At 48.7% G+C, this 18,385-nt stretch overlaps 1 protein-coding gene across 2 annotated transcripts in view; it reads left to right on the top strand.

The window, feature by feature from the left end:
* LOC147706109 (embryonic polyadenylate-binding protein-like) overlaps positions 1-18,385 on the top strand; it is a 552,087-nt gene that overhangs the window by 193,051 nt on the left and 340,651 nt on the right. For both annotated transcript variants that reach the window (XM_086929033.1, XM_086929034.1), the window contains one exon: positions 11,607-11,701. In XM_086929033.1, coding sequence (XP_086785159.1) covers positions 11,607-11,701 — 95 coding nt within the window. The remainder of the gene's footprint in view (positions 1-11,606; positions 11,702-18,385) is intronic.

Raw genomic sequence — 18,385 nt, 5'->3', positions numbered from 1 at the left:
ATTGCGGCGAGTGCGACCGTACCATGTCGGTTACGGATCCCCACCGCTTGTGCCTGATGTGTTTGGGCGTCGACCATGACGACGAGGCCTGCTCCGACTGTCGGGCCCTCTCGAGGAAGGCCAGGCGGGAGCGGTCCCGCAGGCGACTCGAGATCGGCCAGTCGGCCCCGCGCCGTGTGAGGTCCCGGTCCCGGTCCCACGGGAGGTCGAGGGACAGGTCGCGGGGACGGAGCAGTCACAGCTCCGGGAGTCGGCGCCACTCCTCCGGGTCCAAGTCGTCAGGTAAGAAGCATAAGAAGTCTAAGAGACATCATTGCTCTTCTGACTCCCCCTGACGCTCGCGCGACGCGGCCGGGGGTTCGGGTGACACCACCCACGCGGCTCCTCGTGAGTCGCGGGCGCAGCGTTCGGTCCCATACCCCCGGTCCCTGGGCTGAACGCGACGCCGGAGGAGATCGAGCGCTTCCTCATGGCCATGAGGTCCCTTTCTCCTCCGACGGGTTCCGCGGCGCCTTCGGGCCCAGTGAACCCATCTGGGGGCCCTAGTGGGTCGGGGGCTACGACCCCGACGCCGTCGGGTGCTTCGGTCTCGACGCCGCCGCTGCCCTCGGGCTCGGCGCCGCAGGGTACAGCGGCCCCGGCGTCGTCTGAGCCTTCGGGCCCGGCGCCGCAGGGCACCGCTGGGCCCTCGTCGGGCGATGGATCGTCACCGGTGGACCTTACGACCCCCCCGGCGTCGGTCCGTGTGGTGTCTCCTCCGGCGCCGTCCTCGGGCGGCGCCTTCCCCGATGCCTCCTCTCACTGGGTTCCGACGTCGGATCGACGCCTGCCGGCGCCGCTCTCGACGCCGTTCGGAAAATTTCAATTCTATAAACCCACCCCATTCACTTATGACCCTGAATCTCAGGAGATGGGGGACAAGGAGTATTGGGAGGGGTCTGAGGACCCTCTGACCAGGGAGTGTCAGTGGAACATGGACTGGACAGGTGAGCTTGGGGAGGCCAGTGGCCTGGACACCTCTCCAGACACTGGTTTTGTCTCTCCTCCTACCGTGGATTCAGAGGAGGGTGCAACTTATAGTGTGGTGTTGACGAGGACAGACAAGGCCTTGGGCCTTGAGCTCCCCGTTGCGGCCGTGAGGACTAACCTCCTCACTGAGGTCCTTAAGCCGCAGTCATGCTCCATGGAGCCTCTGCTGCCGTTTAATGAGGCCTTGACGGACGTTCTTTTGGGCACTTGGTCCAGGCCCGCTACAGGTTCGCCTGTAGATATGAACGTGGCCAGACGCCACCGCCCGGCCCCGGGCGACCCATGTTTCCTGTCCACCCACCCCACCCCCAAGAGTCTGGTTATCCAGGCCTCTAACTCCCAGACCGCCTTCCCGACTGCTCCTCCCGATCGGGAATCCAAGAGGTACGAGGCCTATGGCAAAAAGGTGTTCTCGTCCCTTAGCTTGGGACTGCGGTCTTCCAACACCGCATGCCTCTTGGGCCGTTACACCCACTCTCTGTGGGAAACGGTGGCAGAAGTGCTGCCAGAGTGTCCGTTGGAGGTACGGGCCAAACTCGGCCAAGCCCTAGTGGAGGGCCGGGACGCAGCGAAGTATTCGATCAGGTGCGGACTGGATACTACTGACTCGCTGGGCAGAGCGATGGCTAAGACGGTGGCGATACGACGCCACGCATGGCTAAGATCCGCCAACTTCTCGGCAGACGACCAGAATACACTCATGGACATGCCGTTCGATGGCCGTCGCCTCTTTGGCGACAAGGCAGACAACGCGCTTGAGCGGTTTAAGGACTCCAGTGCTATGGCCAAGTCCTTGGGCCTCTCGGCCCCGCGCCAGCAAGCGGGTGCCTTTCGCTCCTTTCGTGGCCAAGGAAGGGGCGTCCCCACACGTGCCGCCAGCCACACTCCTCAAACTGTCGTCCAGCGCGGCAGCGGCCGTGGGAACCGCCGTGGAGGCGGTCGGGGGAACAAGCGGAGCCAGTCCACACCTGCCCCCGCAGCATCCGCCTCTAAGCCCTCCTAGTCCGTGCTTTTCGGCCCATGTGACGCCGGTGGGAGGCAGGGTTCGCCATCACCACTCTCACTGGCGCACAGTCACTTCGGACAGGTGGGTGCTGCAGATCGTCCCAAGGGGCTACTCCCTCCCCTTCGAGACGACCCCTCAAGCCATGCCACCGCAACACCACCGCGTATCGGGGGATCACTTGCGGCTCCTGCAGGAGGAAGTTTCGGCCCTCTTGGCCAAGGGGGCCATCGAGCGCGTTCCTGGGCCAGGAGTAGGTCGTGGTTGCTACTCCAACTACTTCCTGGTACCCAAGAAGGGCAAAGGGGGCCTACGCCCTATCTTGGATCTGAGGAACGTCAACGGCTTCCTCCGGAAGGAGAAGTTCAAAATGCTGACATTGGCTCAGGTCTTAGCTGCCCTAGACCCAGGAGACTGGATGGTAGCGTTGGACTTGCAGGACGCATATTTCCACATCCCCGTCCTGCCGGCCCACCGGCGTTACCTGCGGTTCACGGTAGGCCTGGATCACTTTCAGTTTACCGTGCTCCCCTTCGGCCTTACCAGCGCCCCACGGGTGTTCACGAAGGTGATGGCGGTGGTCGCAGCTCACCTGCGCAGGTTAGGGGTATCAGTCTTTCCCTACCTAGACGACTGGTTGTTGAAGGCGGGCTCGCCCCAGGCAGTAGTCAGCCACCTCCAGACTACGGCGGATCTCCTGCACCAGCTGGGATTTCTCATCAATGTGCAGAAATCACACCTGTGCCCCTCTCAGAAGCTCCTTTTCATCGGAGCGGTTCTCGACTCGGCGCAGTTTCGGGTTTACCCGCCCGAACTGCGGGTCCGGGATATACAGGCTCTGATTCCGGTCTTTCGGCCGTTATCCCGGGTTTCGGTCAGGTTGACGCTGCGGCTTCTGGGGCTGATGGCCTCCTGCATCCTTCTGGTGCATCACGCACGGTGGCCGATGCGGGCTCTGCAGTGGGACCTGAAGTTTCAGTGGGCCCAGCACCGGGGCAACCTGTCCGACCATGTCCTGATCTCGGAGGGCACTGCGAGACAGCTGCAGTGGTGGCTCACGGACCGCGATTGGGTCAACGGCAGATCCCTCTCCCTTCCCCAACCGGAGCACGTAGTTGTGATGGACGCGTCCCTCCAGGGCTGGGGAGGCCACTTGGGAGAGGCGGAGATCAGAGGACTCTGGTCTCCGGCGGAGTCCCGGCTCCATATCCATCTGTTGGAGCTGAGGGCGATTTCGTCTAGCACTGAAAGCATTCCTCCCGTGTGTCCGAGGGAGTGCAGTGCAGGTGTTCACGGACAACACCACCGCCATGTGGTACTGCAACAAACAGGGCGGAGTGGGGTCGTGGACCCTTTGCCAGGAGGCTCTGCGTCTCTGGCAATGGCTGGAACATCAGGGCATGACTCTGGTGGTTCAACACCTGGCAGGTTCTCTGAACGCCAGGGCGGACGAACTCAGCCGTCGGTGCTCGATGGATCACGAATGGCGTCTGAACCTCGGACGTGGCGCAAGGCCTCTTTCTGCGATGGGGAGATCCTTGGTTAGATCTATTCGCCACCGAAGAGAACGTGCAATGTCATCAGTTCTGCGCGTTGGAATTTCCAAGGCGGCACTCGCTCGGAGACGCTTTTCGTCGCGAGTGGAGCTGCGGTCTGTTGTACGCCTTTCCGCCTATATCTCTTCTGCCCAGAGTGCTGTAGATCAAGCGCGACCGGGCGCAAGTCATCCTTGTGGCTCCGGACTGGGCACGAAGGTACTGGTATCCCGAGCTACTCAGCATGTCAGTCAATCCCCCGGTTCGTCTGCCTCTTCAGGAGGACCTTCTGTCGCAGCAGCAGGGGACGGTCCTCCACCCGAACCTGTCCAGTCTCCACCTCCATGCTTGGAGATTGAGCGGCGACAGTTGAGGCCATTTGACTTGCCTCCTGAGGTTTGCAACATCATTCTGGCAGCCAGGGGTCCCTCCACAAAAACGGTATACGCCTGCAGGTGGAACAGATTTGTGGCATGGTGCACAGCAAAGGCTGTGGATCCCCTCAATGCCCCTCTTTCTGAGGTTCTTCTATTCCTTCTTTCTCTTGCCCAGCAGGGCTCTGCTCTGGGCACTATCAAGGGCTATCTTTCGGCTCTTTCAGCCTTTCTGAGGCGCCTGACCAGCCTTCTTTGTTCAAGTCCCCTATCGTGAACAGATTCCTGAAGGGCATCACTCATACCTTTCCTCCTGTTCCTTTCGTGATGCCTCAGTGGGACTTGAACCTGGTTCTAACCATTCTGATGCTCGCTCCCTTTGAGCCACTTCATAACTGTCCACTTCGCCTTCTTTCTTTGAAGACTGCCTTCCTTGTAGCCATCACCTCTGCCAGGAGAGTGAGTGAGCTCCAGGCCCTCTCTTGTAAGCCTCCTTTTCTTTCAGTCCATCCGGACAAGGTTGTTTTGAGGACTAGGCCCTCCTTCTTGCCTAAGGTGGTCACGGCCTTCCACATTGGGCAGTCCATCACATTGCCCACCTTCTTTCCGCCTCCGCACCCCTTGAGAGAGGAGGAGAGGCTCCACCGTCTGGACCCAAAACGTGCGCTCTCGTTCTATCTGGATCGCACACGCCAGTTCCGGGTGGATGATCAACTCTTTGTTGGGTACGCGGGCGCTAAGAAAGGGAAAGCGGTGCACAAGAGGACCATCTCTCGATGGATTATCATGTGCATCCAGGCGTGTTACTCCTTGGCTAAGAAGGAACCCCCTGTTGGGCTGAGGGCTCATTCCACTCTAGCCACGGCCACTACAACTGCCTTGGGCCGAGGTGTGCCCTTGCAGGACATTTGCCAGGCAGCTACGTGGGCCTCGTTGCACACGTTTGCTAGGCTTTACTGCCTGGACAGTCAAGTCCGGAGGGACGGCTACTTTGGCCGCTCCGTTCTCCAGGACTTTCTGGTGTAATTATTGGTTCGCAGACCCACCACCACGGGGATGGTATTGCTGGGGTATCTATTCTAAGGTAAGGAATCTATCACTAACGTGTCTCTTTCAGATGCACAAGTTACTACTTGTGTAACGATATATCTGTAAGAGACATTAGTTAGTGATAGATTCCTTACCGACCCACCCATCCTCCCCGTTCTGCGAACCGATATCTAGGGTTAAGGTCATCCCCTTTCAGGGCCCTAGTTTCTTGGCACCAGTGTCGGTTTTTGTCATGGCTCTGCGCTTCTGGCGCGGAAAAGCTGTGGCTAAGAACTGACGTCAGCACGCGGAGGCGGCGTCTAAGTACTCCGACGACGTCATCACGGCGCCTACGACGGACGCGGAGCCGCAGACTACGCCTACCGACGCGCAAGGGTACTGCTACGCAAAACTTTCCGGATCCAGTCTGACGCCTGGGGATATTCTAAGGTAAGGAATCTATCACTAACTAATGTCTCTTACAGATATATCGTTACACAAGTAGTAACTTGTGCGACACTCCCTCTCATCGGAGCGAGTCCAGGATATTCAGAATATGATAGATGTTTCAGCCTCTTTTGTATTTCGGTGAGACTGACTCTGCTGGGCATCATAGTCTCCTGCATCCTGCTTTGTGACACACATGCTTGCTGGGATATGCAGGCTCTGGAGTGGGCCCTGAAGTTTCAGTCAGCGTAGCATCAGGGGAATCTCTCCAACATAGTCCAGATCTTGGAGGGACCTGCATAAGATCCTCAGTGGTGGTCCATAAACCGCGATCGGGTCCGTGTCGTACCGCTCTCCCTTCCCTTAACCAGATCTAATAGTTGTGACAGGTCAGTGGCGTAGCTAGCCCCTCCGGCGCCCATAGTGGTCTCTGTGTTTGCCACCCCACTGCAGCATTAAAGAGTGGGGGGGAAGAAGGTGCTGGCAACATTCAGCTGACGATTGCCACCCGCAACTGCCACTTTGTAGAGTGGGGACGGGGAGAAATTGCTGTCCGAGACTGCAGTTAAGCGTGGTCTGCTCCCAAAACTCGGCCCGAAAGCCCTCCCATCCCTTGCTACGCCACTGTGACAGGTGCGTCACTCCTGGGATGAGGCAGCTATCTGGGAGGGATAGAAATCAGAGGCCTCTGATCTCCTGCAGAGTCTGGACTGCGCATCATCCCCACTGGATCTTCGAGCAATCTTGCTGGCATTAAAAAGATTTCAAGCCATCAAGGGAAGGCTAGTGCAGGTGTTTACGGACAACACCACTTCCAAGTGGTACTGCAACAATTGGAGTGGGGTGGAGTCATGGACCCTCTGTCAAGAGGTCCTGCATCACTGGACCTAACTGGAATGTCGAGGCATTTCCCTGGTCGTTCAACGAACGGCGGGTACTTTGAATTCCATGGCAGAAGAACTCAACCGAAGATGCCTAGTGGATCACGAATTGCGCCTCCATCAGGAGGTGCTACTAGGTCTCTTTCAGCTGTGTGGTGAGCCTTGGTTAGATCTGTTTGCCAATATTGAGATTGCGCAATGTCAGCAGTTCTGCGCTCTGGGATTGCCAAGGGCTCTGGGCTCAGAGTTTGGTTTCCTGAGCTGTTGAGCATGGCCATCAGTGCTCCGATCAGGCTGCCACTTTGGGAGGCCCTTCTGTCGCAGCAGCAGGGGAGGGTGTTAAGATGTAAGATCACCGGGCCACGTCTTATTTAGTCCTTTATTGAAGTTTTACAGTGTCACAGAGACCCCATCCTCAGGCAGGACTGTCATCCGCATCCAACTGCTTCCTCCGCCTCTCGCCAACAATCTATCCTCCGCCGGTGATGACTTGGATACCAGCTTGTGCATCACCACTTTGTTACAGAACCCCACATACCAGTGCTTCTGTAACCTAAGATACCACATAACCTCCCTCGTTTACCTAAATCTAAATTATAATTTACCTTCCCTCATACTTAAACCAAAAAAAAATTCAAAGTGTTAAGACATAAAATCATAACAAAAACAAAGTTTAAACATAGTCACAAAACCAAGCTGGTCTCTTCCTTACACGTCGGGGTCGACTCTTGAGATACTCAGACAAATCCTAGTTCGAAGAAGCTTCCTATTTTCCTAGAACAGAGTTGCATTTGGCAACCCATTAGAGATTCCAAATTTTGTTATCAGTCTTCACAGCATTTCTAAACACCTTCATTACCCTACAAGGCTGACTGTATTTTGAAAACCTCCCATCTTTCCTTGAAGATTTATCCTTCCAATCACCCACCTTAATACCTGTCTCCTTCACAGCTTTGCGCTGGTCATAAAACATTCTTGGCTTTCATCTTCATTTTCCCTCTCCCTCTCCACATCCTCTTACCTCACCAGTATGCTCATCCACTTCCATTCTTTTCTCATTAACCCAAGCAGGACAACTTCACAACCAGGCAACCTTCCTTTGAATAGCAGAAAAGGAAACACCCCTGTAGTGGAATGCGGGGGGAGCCTATACGCCTATACTCACCTTTTTCCTCATGCCTTCCTCCCCGTTCATACCACACACCAGCGACTGCTGCAAACACTGAAATACTTTAATAAAGCGTTCAACAACTCAATTGGATTAAGGATGATGAAGAGTAGTCTTTTGGTGCGTCACTTCTCTCACCCTCAAATTCTTCACCCATTGTTGAGACAAATGAACTCCTGTGTGCCTGACAATACTGGTGGGAAAGCCCTCTTTCAAACAGCTCTTCAAAGAAGCACACCAGATCCTTTGATTCATTAGAGTTCACCAACTTAATCTCTGGCCAGCAGAAATGCTTGTCTAGACACACCAAAACATACTTATGTGAACGTACTCTCACTGCCCCAAGGATTCTAGGGCAATGTCAACCCACGGTCCAGAAGTTTATTTTCTAATTACCATGGGTTGCGTCCTACACTTTAACACCTTCATACAAAGCATACATTCAATGCAATCACGCACCTCTTGCAATCATTACTTCCATAGATGGCCACCAATAGCTCTCCCTGATCCTATATTTGGTTTCTGAGATACCCATGGGGTTAGCATGAACACCTTTGACCAGCATGTCTCTTAACTCAAGGGAGGCACCAGTTTACTCCCTCTCAATAGTACGCCTTCTACAACAGACCACTCATTGCACACTTCCCAGTATGCCAGGGCATGCAGGTCACAACTGTTCTTGCTTGACCAACCCTCCAAGACCCATCTCACAACAAACTGTAAACGCACATCATCCTGCAACATTCTCTTCCCTTCTTCCTGTACAGTCCCCTCTGACAACACACACATTACCTTCATCAAACTCTTCCACACCAAAGTTTTCTTCTTGCAAAACCGCATCAGTGTCCGAAACACACTGGAACCTAGAGAGACAGTCGGCCTGCAAATTACTTACTCCAGGCACATGCGTCAGCTTTAACTCCTATAGCTCAACCACCCACCTTCTAATGCGACGCAAAATTTGATCAATCCCTTTTTTCCTAACATCTCATTGAGTGGCTTATGAACTGTTTTCATCTGAAACTTGGGTCCCGAACGAAACTTTCTTAGCTTTCGCACAGCCCAAAATTTGCATAGGGCCTCTTTTTCAATAACTGGGTAGTTCCTTTCTGCACCTCTTAGCCCATGACATAGAACAAAAATGGTTCTAAGCACACCCTCTGACTTCTGTATCAAAACAGCTCCCAACCCTTTGAAGCTTGCATCAGTCATTACTATGATGTCATCCCTGGTATCCAAACTCCCCAAGTCTCGGGCATTATCCAAACCAGATTTCACGTCCTTAAACTCCCTCTCACAACCGCAACTCCACAAAAATTATTTTACCCTTCTTTAACGGAGACCTGAGAAGAACTGTTCCCTCGGCGAATTTCAGCACAAACTTGTTCTAGAATTCTGCCATGACAAAAATCTTCACTAGTACTGTAGTGTCCTCAATGAGATCAGAATACAAGAGCAGGGAGTTCCATAACTTAAAGGTACAAGCAAGGAATATAAAGAACAACATCACAAGTACATCTTTATTTTATTTTTTTTATTTGTTTTTATTGTGATGAAGTATACAGCAGAGTAAACCACAGCTTAAATTGAGACTCGGTCCAGAAGACCTAAGTATGAATGAGAAAACCCAGCCATTCAGCCCACATCCCGGGGGCTGGGCGGCAATATGGTAATGAACTAAGGAATTCCGCATTCATGGTAAGAAACATGTAGGTGCTATCAGCAGCAAGGTAAGAGTGTATCATCACATTTTAACATTATCAGTTGAAAACTTTAGTGTAACATGGTAACACTGAAACAGTCCCTCCCCAAACTTGGCATAATTATTTCACTAGTACATCTTTACACTTGGGCAAGGACAAGTTCTTAATGGTGTCCAACAATCCTTTCTTTGGCTCAATCCCTGATCCAGTGATTAGATGTCCTAAATACTCTATCTCAGGTACATTAAACTTGTATTTCTCACGTTTCAGTGTTGGCCCTGCCTTCTGTAATCTTCCAAGCACCTCACGCAACCTTCCATTGTGTTGCCTAATGTTGTACCCTATCACCAAAATATCGTCTTGATAAACCTTCACTCCTGCCACTCCCTTTATTAACCTTTCCATCGCCCTCTTAAAGACAGAGGCCACCAATATGAACCAGACGGGCATCCTCAAAAACGTAAACATATTATAGGGAGTGGCAAAGGAGGTCAAATCCTGCGAAGTCAGCATCATTTTGATACGCTGGAATAAGTTCTAAAGAAGAAAATGTCTTGGCCCCATTCAACAAGCTCAGCATTTCAGTGATGTTGTGCAGTGGAAAGTGGTCAACAATCACAACCTTGTTGAGTTCCCTCCAATCAATGCACAACTTGGCATCGCTATTGGCCTAGCTTGCTATAACTACAGGCGCAAGCCATTCAGAAGCCTCCACTTCCTTCTATTATACCATCAGCAATCAATCTGTCCAACTCCTTTTTCATACTCTCCTTGACTGCCAAAGATACACTCCCAACATTAGCTACTTTTGTAAGTGCGTTGGCTTAAAGTCCAATTTTTTCTACATCATTTTTCAAGCACCCCAGGCCTTTTTTGAAAACAATAGAAAACTCATTCAGCTAGCGATCACATCCATCCGAGACACTGCAAACAACTGGAATGTCTCCTACAGAAACAGAAGGATTTGCATTGGGGTCCAGATACACACAGAGATCGCGTTGATGAATCCAACTTCTTAAAGAGTCACCTTTCACAGACACCTAGATCTTCCCAGGTATTTAAAAAAATATATATATTTTTATTCTCTTTCAACACACACAAAACCCCCATAGATAAAACAGATTATCGATAGGGGCACATTTCTTGATCCCTTGTGTGTGTATGTGTGTATGTATGTATGTATGTGTGTGTGTATATATAAACAAACCTGCCCATTCAGGGCGCTAAAGTTACAAAAGGACTCACATACATGTATGAAACAACATAAGAGAGAAAGACCAAATGTACACGACGCACTTCTATATATTGTCCTATAAATGAAGGTTGAACTACATTTATAATTTCCTCCAGTGGATTATGTAGTTCCCCATGTAAATCGCTCTTGCGGAGGACATATAATAATAACATTTGTCAGCATTTTGAATATAGATTTATTGCAATATATACATATTCATATTGACACAATGTATATATGTACATACCATGAATTGAACTGGTCGGAAACGTTCTCTCTTTAAGTTGTCTGTGAGCCAAAGAATGTCTAAACGCATCACGAAGGGAAGTTTTTGCCTTCTTTTGTTTTTTAATGCACGAGCACTTTATTGATCGCCATTCCTCCTAGGTTGCATGGAGAACCAGTATACATTTGCACTTTTCAATATGTCTGCCACTATTTTCATGTATTGACTGGCTTAGTCCTCTTTTTATTGCTAATAAGAGATGGAGTTTAAATGGCGATCTTTTACATTCACAATTGACACTGAGGAAGCCGTTTCACGGCGAAACGCGTTTGTCTTTGGAGGGGGTGACGGGGGTCTGTCAATAAACCAAGAAATATCCAGCTCCGAGTGCCGTCTGCTTTCTTTGATGTGAGCGAGCGTGTTGCAATATATATATATATATATATATATATATATATATATATATATATATATATATATATATATATATATATATATATATATATATATATATATATATATATATATATATATTTTCTCGCTCCAAGGTTGTCCACTATTGAGTAGCACACGAGCAGCAGCTTAATTTATGCGTAGGTGAGGACGGGATTCCGCTTGCAGATGCCGCTCCGTAATGGATCTGCCCGACGCGTTTCGAAGCTCCATATGCTTCTCTTCAGAGGCTTTAACGTAAGCGGCGTGCATGACCTCCAACCAACTTCTCCATTTTCCATATGCCACACCCACCATTGGGCGGCCCAGATGAGACTGTGCGTTATGGGAAGTATGGTGTGGAAAGCACAAATCAAGTTCTGTATGGACCCCGCAAGGGTGTCCGTCCTCTATTCCATTTACGGCTGCTGCTTCACTGCCGAATGGAGAAGTTCCCCATTATTTGTTCAAGATCTAAAAAAAAAAATTCAAACCAGGCTGTTTGGCACACCTTTTGATGCTCATGTATTTTAATTGTTTTTCAGGAAAGGCCATGAGTGTTAAGGTAATGAGTGATGAAACTGGTCGATCCAGAGGTTTTGGTTTTGTGAACTATGAAAATCATGAAGAAGCATCAAAGGTAAGACATTTTTGAGAATTAAAGTTTCATGATACTTTCTTGTGTGCTGTGAGCTTGACTGTTTGTTACTACTTTGAGTCATTACATTATGGCCACCGTGTTGCGAATCACTATGTCACGACTGCATTTACTCCGCTTGTAAATCAGTCTACCTTGTGTATCTTATCTATATACAAACATCTTATCAACATCTGTTTTATCTAGCTAACATTTTTAACATAGTCATTTAGTCCATTCAATTACTAATTTATATACTTCTCCTACTGGCACTCGCCATTAGGAAGTTATAGTTGGGATCATGTTTCTGTAGGAAAAGTGTTTGACTCATTAGGGATAAAAGGTGTGTTGCAGTTCTGCAGCATGGGGGAAGTGCCTGCTATGCAGGAAAAAGTACTGCTGTTTTGCCGGCACTATCTGAGGAGACTGTCATCCAACTTCAGGGACACTGCCAACAGACTGGGGAAGCTGCCGCGGACACACCTGCTACTGCTGGCATCCACAGGCCCTAGACTCCCCTCTGCCTGCACACCTACGCTTGATCTCAATTAGGATAATGGGTGTGTTGCAACATGGGCCACTCTCGACCTAAGGACAGGCCCGTCCTGCACTTTTCAGGATGAGGCATGGCAGGGCCACCCCCTGTTGGCTCCACTATTGGATGATCTTGACTGAGAGTGCATATGTGGCTTTTGTCTTTGTGGGACACGGTCATCAGGTAAACTGTTGAGAATGGTCTAAATTTGCCACTCTGAGGCCTTCCCTGCATAGGAATCCTGACCCCTGATCTTAATGAGTAATTGAGAAGCTGCTTCTCATTTGAGGGTTGTGACTGATGTCTGCTTGGCCATTAAACTTCTCTGCCCTGGTGGCTTCTTAATAGCCTTGTGGGGAGGAGGCTTTTATACCCGTTAGTTAATGCAAACCTAGATTGGCTTTTGGATTTCAGGGTGTCTATCAATTATTAATTTGCTTACTTGTCATTGTGCTTTTGGAGGTTAGAGCTTTAGCACGATGCACCCTTTCTCTTTTTCTTCCTTGTACATTTTACACTTGGCTTTTTTATAGTCAGTGCCCTTGATATGCAGCTGAAGAGCACTCTGAAAGGTGGTAGAGTTTGAACTTAAGTACAGTATCGAAAGCGAACAAGACAGGAGTAAGCGTAAAGCCTCTGACACTCTCTTGGTGAAGAACGCTAAAAGTTCTAAACTTACCCCTACTCCAACCTCTGGTGAGTTCCAAACAACATTAGAGGATATAGACGCCTTGTTAGAGGAGGTTGAAACCTTATTGGGTGCCAAAAATGCCAACCGCAGTGAATCATCGAAGGCCCCAGATAAAGTAGTTCCTGTATTTACTAGTCGCAAGAAGCCCAGATCCTTGGACCTGGCTTCCAAGCAGTTCATGCCTAGAGGTGGTGCCTCAACACATGATGTAACATTCAATAGCCCCTCTTCCTCTGTGTCCGCCACTGAGCCCTTTAGACATACCGTACCACCAAAACACTGACCACTTTACCGGAGTGCTCAAATAGATTTTCCATTCTTGCAACTTTGCCCTCATCCCCTTGTAAGGAGAGTGATTCATCTAGGGCTAATAGTGGGCATACCTCAAGCAGATTACGCAAAGTAAAGTGGCACATCTGAATTGAAACCACATGGATCTGGCCAGCATTGTTGGAATGATTGACCCTTCAGGCAGAAGTATCCTCCCTCAAAACACAGGTGTCCACTTTAAATGCTGAATTAGGTCAAATGAAATGATTATTAGCATTGCCAAAAAATAAACCTTTTGCACACAAGTTATCTCTTACTTACACAGTAAGAGGTGTGGAGAGGTGTGGCTCAGTGGAGAGGTGTGGCTCACTGGTTAGAGGCGGCAGACCCGGAGGCAGAGAACGGCCCGGGACCAGGGTTCAATTCCCGACGCGGCAGGGTCGTCGACCAGGGTCAGCGGACTGATAATTTCTCGCCTCGGTGCCTACTCTAGGCAGGGATCACACTCGGTAACTCTGGGCATTAAGCTTGCCTCATCTCTACAACGGCCCCCCACAGACGCCGGGGATGCCTGGTTTCACCTTGGAGATACCCAGCAAGGGACCATCTCACAGGGAAAGCCAGGACGGGTTCCCCAGCGGTCTTCCGCGCCAGGATACTCCGGTAGTAATTGAGCGCGCTACAAAACAGCATATTACATTACATTACATTACACAGCCCTAATAGATGAAAGATACTCACGGAAGCTCCCAGCTAGACAACTTCTTATGCATCGCTCCTGCCCAGCACTCGGTCTGCTGTTTAAGATATTGGTGTATTAAAGGAACCGGATCTTCCCACCAAGGGTCCAAAGCAAGGTCTGCCCCCAGGCAGGCCAGTGAACTTTCCCCCAGAGAGTCCAGGGACCATTTATATGCGAAGGGTACCCAAATTACCTGAGGTAGCTCATGAAGACTAAGATTCCCTTACCAACAAGTGTATACATAATGTAAGGTCCATTTTGAATTCTTCGGTTATATGCTCCAACATCATGTATGGCAGATGGTACCATGGGGGGGGGGGGGGAAGAAATGCAGACCCTACAGCATCTCACCTCGCATAGAAACCTTTTTCCAACACAATTCGTTAATCGTTGCAGACCATTTCAACACAACACATGAGCCTCTAAAGCTTAATAGCTATTCACTTTTTGAAGCAGAGAATTAATTTTTGGAGCACCCTGCCCACAAATGCCCCCCCCCTTTGAAGCAAGAGAGTGCTGCAGAGTACCAGTTAATATCAATTACGTTAAGTTTTGAGCGCTTGTAATAGCCGTACCACAACTGACCAAATCGCAGCTCAAACTTTTAGTTGACCATGTTCCACCAGTAGATTTGATTACATACAGGTCGCCATGCATCTGACCCTCTGTCATGAATATGAGGATGATACCTAAAACAGATAGTGACCATAATGCACTACACAGTTTGCCTCGAGATGCCTCCAAACTACCTGAAAACACTCCCACTTCACTTACTGCAGAAATACAGTCCTCTAACAATGGGAGCAGAATAAAATGGGCTAAAGAGGAAACCCAACTCTACCTTTGGATTGAAATGAACAGTGCCCTATTAAAATCAAGTTTTGATTTAGACACCTTCCCTTCTTCCCCTATAAGGCACTCCACAACCTTACAGATTCATGACCATCTATTCCACACTTTGGGAGAGTGCTTCACATGCCAGAAGGCACCCGATCGTAAGGCCCCAACACTGGGCCATACCTGGTTTAACATAGATTGTGAAAAGGCTAAATAGGACTGGTCCGTAGCTCTAAAAGGAGGTGGCCCACGTGGCATTTGAGCTGCAAGGAAACTATTTAAACTAGGCCAAAGAAAAGCGCGATCTGAGTGGGATACACAACTATGGGAAGATATGTATGTGGCTGCAGCCAACAAAGATTCCAGGAAAGTCTGGCGGATAGCTGAAAAGCAGGGGCAGTAGCCTACATCCCGTTTGGCGGGCTCTATCCACCCTGAGACCTGGTACAAACATTTCTTTTGTATGCACATACAACGGTGAGGAACTTGGATAAAACAATATTGCCCCCTACAGTAGCCCAAGCCACCTTCACCCTACTAGTCATCGCAAACCGTGAGACCGAAAGGGCCATTAAATCTATAGCGGGTGGTAAAGCTGCAGGACCTGACTGTGTTCCAGGAAACCTCTCTATCAGCCGTCGAGAATTGGTCTCCATATATAAACAGGTTAACTAATGTAATATTATGAGGGATGGAACTCCCATCTAGCTGGAAGGCATTAGATGTTATAAAGAAGGGCCTTAACATCAACCCCCCCCCCCCCCCCTAAGTAGAGACCAATCAGTTTCATCAAGGTGACCCAGAAGTTCTTTATCAGGCAGACCTTGCATCTGCTCAAACAATGGATTGAGGAGACTAGGGCTCAGTCATACCTGCAGGCAGGGTACAGGATCCAGATTAGTACCCTAGACCAGTCAGATGATGCTCTGGAGGGCATCTGACTGAGCGAGAGGGGTAAATAAGGGCTTCCAACAGGGGTGTGTTTTTCCTCCCACACTGCTCTCTTTCCTTAACGATGTAGTCTCTTACTTGGAGGACTGTGACAATGACTTCCCAACCCCCAAGGCTTTAGGTAGGAAGATACCCCTACTCTGGTTTGCAGATGACGCTCGATTGGTCCTAAAAACCTGAAACTAACACGACTGGCTGCTGAAATTTTAAAGTATTATAAAGCTTCCACATGTCAACTCCTTTCACTTACACTAAAAGAATATATAGCTAAGACAGAGGGCAGCTCGCTGTACGGGACTGAGGTTTGGGGCCCTTTGGCCTTGGGAGAGCTGGGAGTTGCAGAGAACAACTTTCTTCGTGACTTAGCTAGCCTACCCAAAAGTAAGCCCCTTTTACCATTACGACAGGAAGTCTTGCCCCGGTGACGCACAAAGCCCAGCTAAGGCCCCGGCTATTTGGCACATGTTGAAGACCCCAGTTCTGGACGACTATCACATTGACCTTAGGGAAATAGTTGCACTGGGCAAATCGAGCATGTAAAAAGCATGCTGAGTAATCTTGGCCTTGGTGGATACCAGTCGGATGACAACAATTCTGCTCAACTCTGTAGGGTAGCTCTTAAAGATGCATTTTGGGGATGGAAATGGGAACAAGAAATAAGAAATTCCTCCCAAATCTCTTTATTGCACTTTTCTATCGAATTGGAGCCATTCCTTGATTTTTTTTTTTGATTTTTTTTATTTTTTTTTTTAACCAGCCCTGGCGCCTGTCAACTTACCTTGGGTTCTTTCATGGATATGTTATTGTCTTTTTGCTCAGATTGGTACTCTTGTCTGGATATGTCCAAGGTATTCCGGCAAGCAGAAGAAACTCTATAATTTTATTTTCTCCTGTCCTGGCTATGTCCACCCAAGGAAACGCCGCATCATTATGGTTTGTAGGCTTCTTGGATGTAGACCGCATTGACCAATGCTTAGGCTCCTACTTACGGACACTAGAGTCAGTTAGGCCATCACCTGCGCTCTAATAGAGCGGCTCCGATGGAGAAATCTGGCAACGGCACACACAACAATCAGTTGAGCTCAGATATGCACTTTCCCTCTGTACTGTTAGAGGTGGACAAGGATAGAGACGTGAATTTTTAGTCCTTGTGTGGTCTGTTTTTGGTTGTACACACCCTTTTATAATTTAGGCCCTGTGTGTTCTCATTAATTGCCTTATGGCTATTTTATGGTGGTTTTGTTAGTTATTTTAATAAGTGGTTTTACATATGTTTTTTGGTGATTATTTTATTGTGATTTTTTGTCTTTTAATCTGTGCTTTTCTGGTCGCAAAAATCGAATAAAGTAATTTGAAAGGTTTTTGCCTACATCTTTTGGGCTGTTTGACAAATCTTCAAAACATTTTCCCCAAAAATGTGTTTTTCCCCATGTTAACTTTCATAGAGATTTTAGTTGAGAACTGCTGGATGGAATTACACCAAGCTTGGCGGATATATATATCTATATATCTATATATCTATATATCTATATATCTACATATCTATATATCCATCCATCCATCCATCCATCCAACTGGCGATAGCCAGTAGGTATATATAGTTAGGATTGGCTACCATAGGAAATTCCGAACATTCTATTGGGAATAACTTTGGCGCTGATTGAGGGATCTGCCTGTAATTTTCCTTAAAATGGTCTCGCTGCGCTCCGCTCCTTCCCTGAAAGTTTCGGGGGGATTCGTGAAGTGGGGGCTGAGAAAAAAGGGGGGGGTCCCAAAACGTGTTTTCCGCATGTTAATTTCCATAGGACGGTCTGACAAGTCCTGGGAACTTCCCTCGTGCTGGTAAGAATGGCGGACGATTGTCCTGGCTAGCGTTCGACACAACTGGGTAAGACTAGCGCCTTCATATCAACTTGTACCATTTCCTTCCCATTCTAGTCTGGGACCAGAGAGTCCTGTTGCCGCCTGTTGAAGTCTAATACGATAACTTCGAGAGGTAAGAACATCGAGAGAAAAACTTTTTCTCTACAAACAATCTCAATGCCCTTTCCACTTCAGGGTAGCTACAGACATGTTATTTGAGCTGTAATTTCGATGTGTTATAAAATTGCATGTTTTAAGAAGCAACATTTAATCATTCGCGTAATTTGCCTACATACCTAAGCTTTTTACCGAAGTTTTATGCGACTTAGTCAGATAAGTCCTGCTTCATACGTTAATTACCAGAACTCCGTCTTTTAATGACCACTCCCTAACTAGACACAGTCACCTATTAGTTAGGTTTCAGACACAGTCCTCTACCAGTGAAGTTTCTAAACACGTTTGTCCGCAGAATGCAACCCTTGTTCTGTTTACATACATAATTATTTTGTAAAACCTCCACAAAGCTGAGAAACTGTGACAGTGCTATATATGCACCCTTAACAGAAAATGTTTTCTGCTTTTTCTTAGAGTATTTCGAAAAAAGCAACACTTGGAATAACATTACTACACAAATTGTGCAAGTAATTTCTTCGTTATTTGTTATTTGTATTGTACTGTCCTGACGAATGCTCCGCAGACCCGGCTGGGCGATATGGAGCAGAAACATGTTGACGATGTAGATACTAAGGTATAAGGAGATCCATTAACTCGACCTCCAGTGATACCGCAAACCCCTTT

The sequence above is a fragment of the Lissotriton vulgaris genome, chromosome 7, assembly GCF_964263255.1.
Source record: "Lissotriton vulgaris chromosome 7, aLisVul1.2, whole genome shotgun sequence".
Classification (NCBI taxonomy): domain Eukaryota; kingdom Metazoa; phylum Chordata; class Amphibia; order Caudata; family Salamandridae; genus Lissotriton; species Lissotriton vulgaris.
The sequence above is the reverse complement of the archived record's forward strand: the minus strand, read 5'-3'. Positions and strand labels throughout refer to the sequence as shown.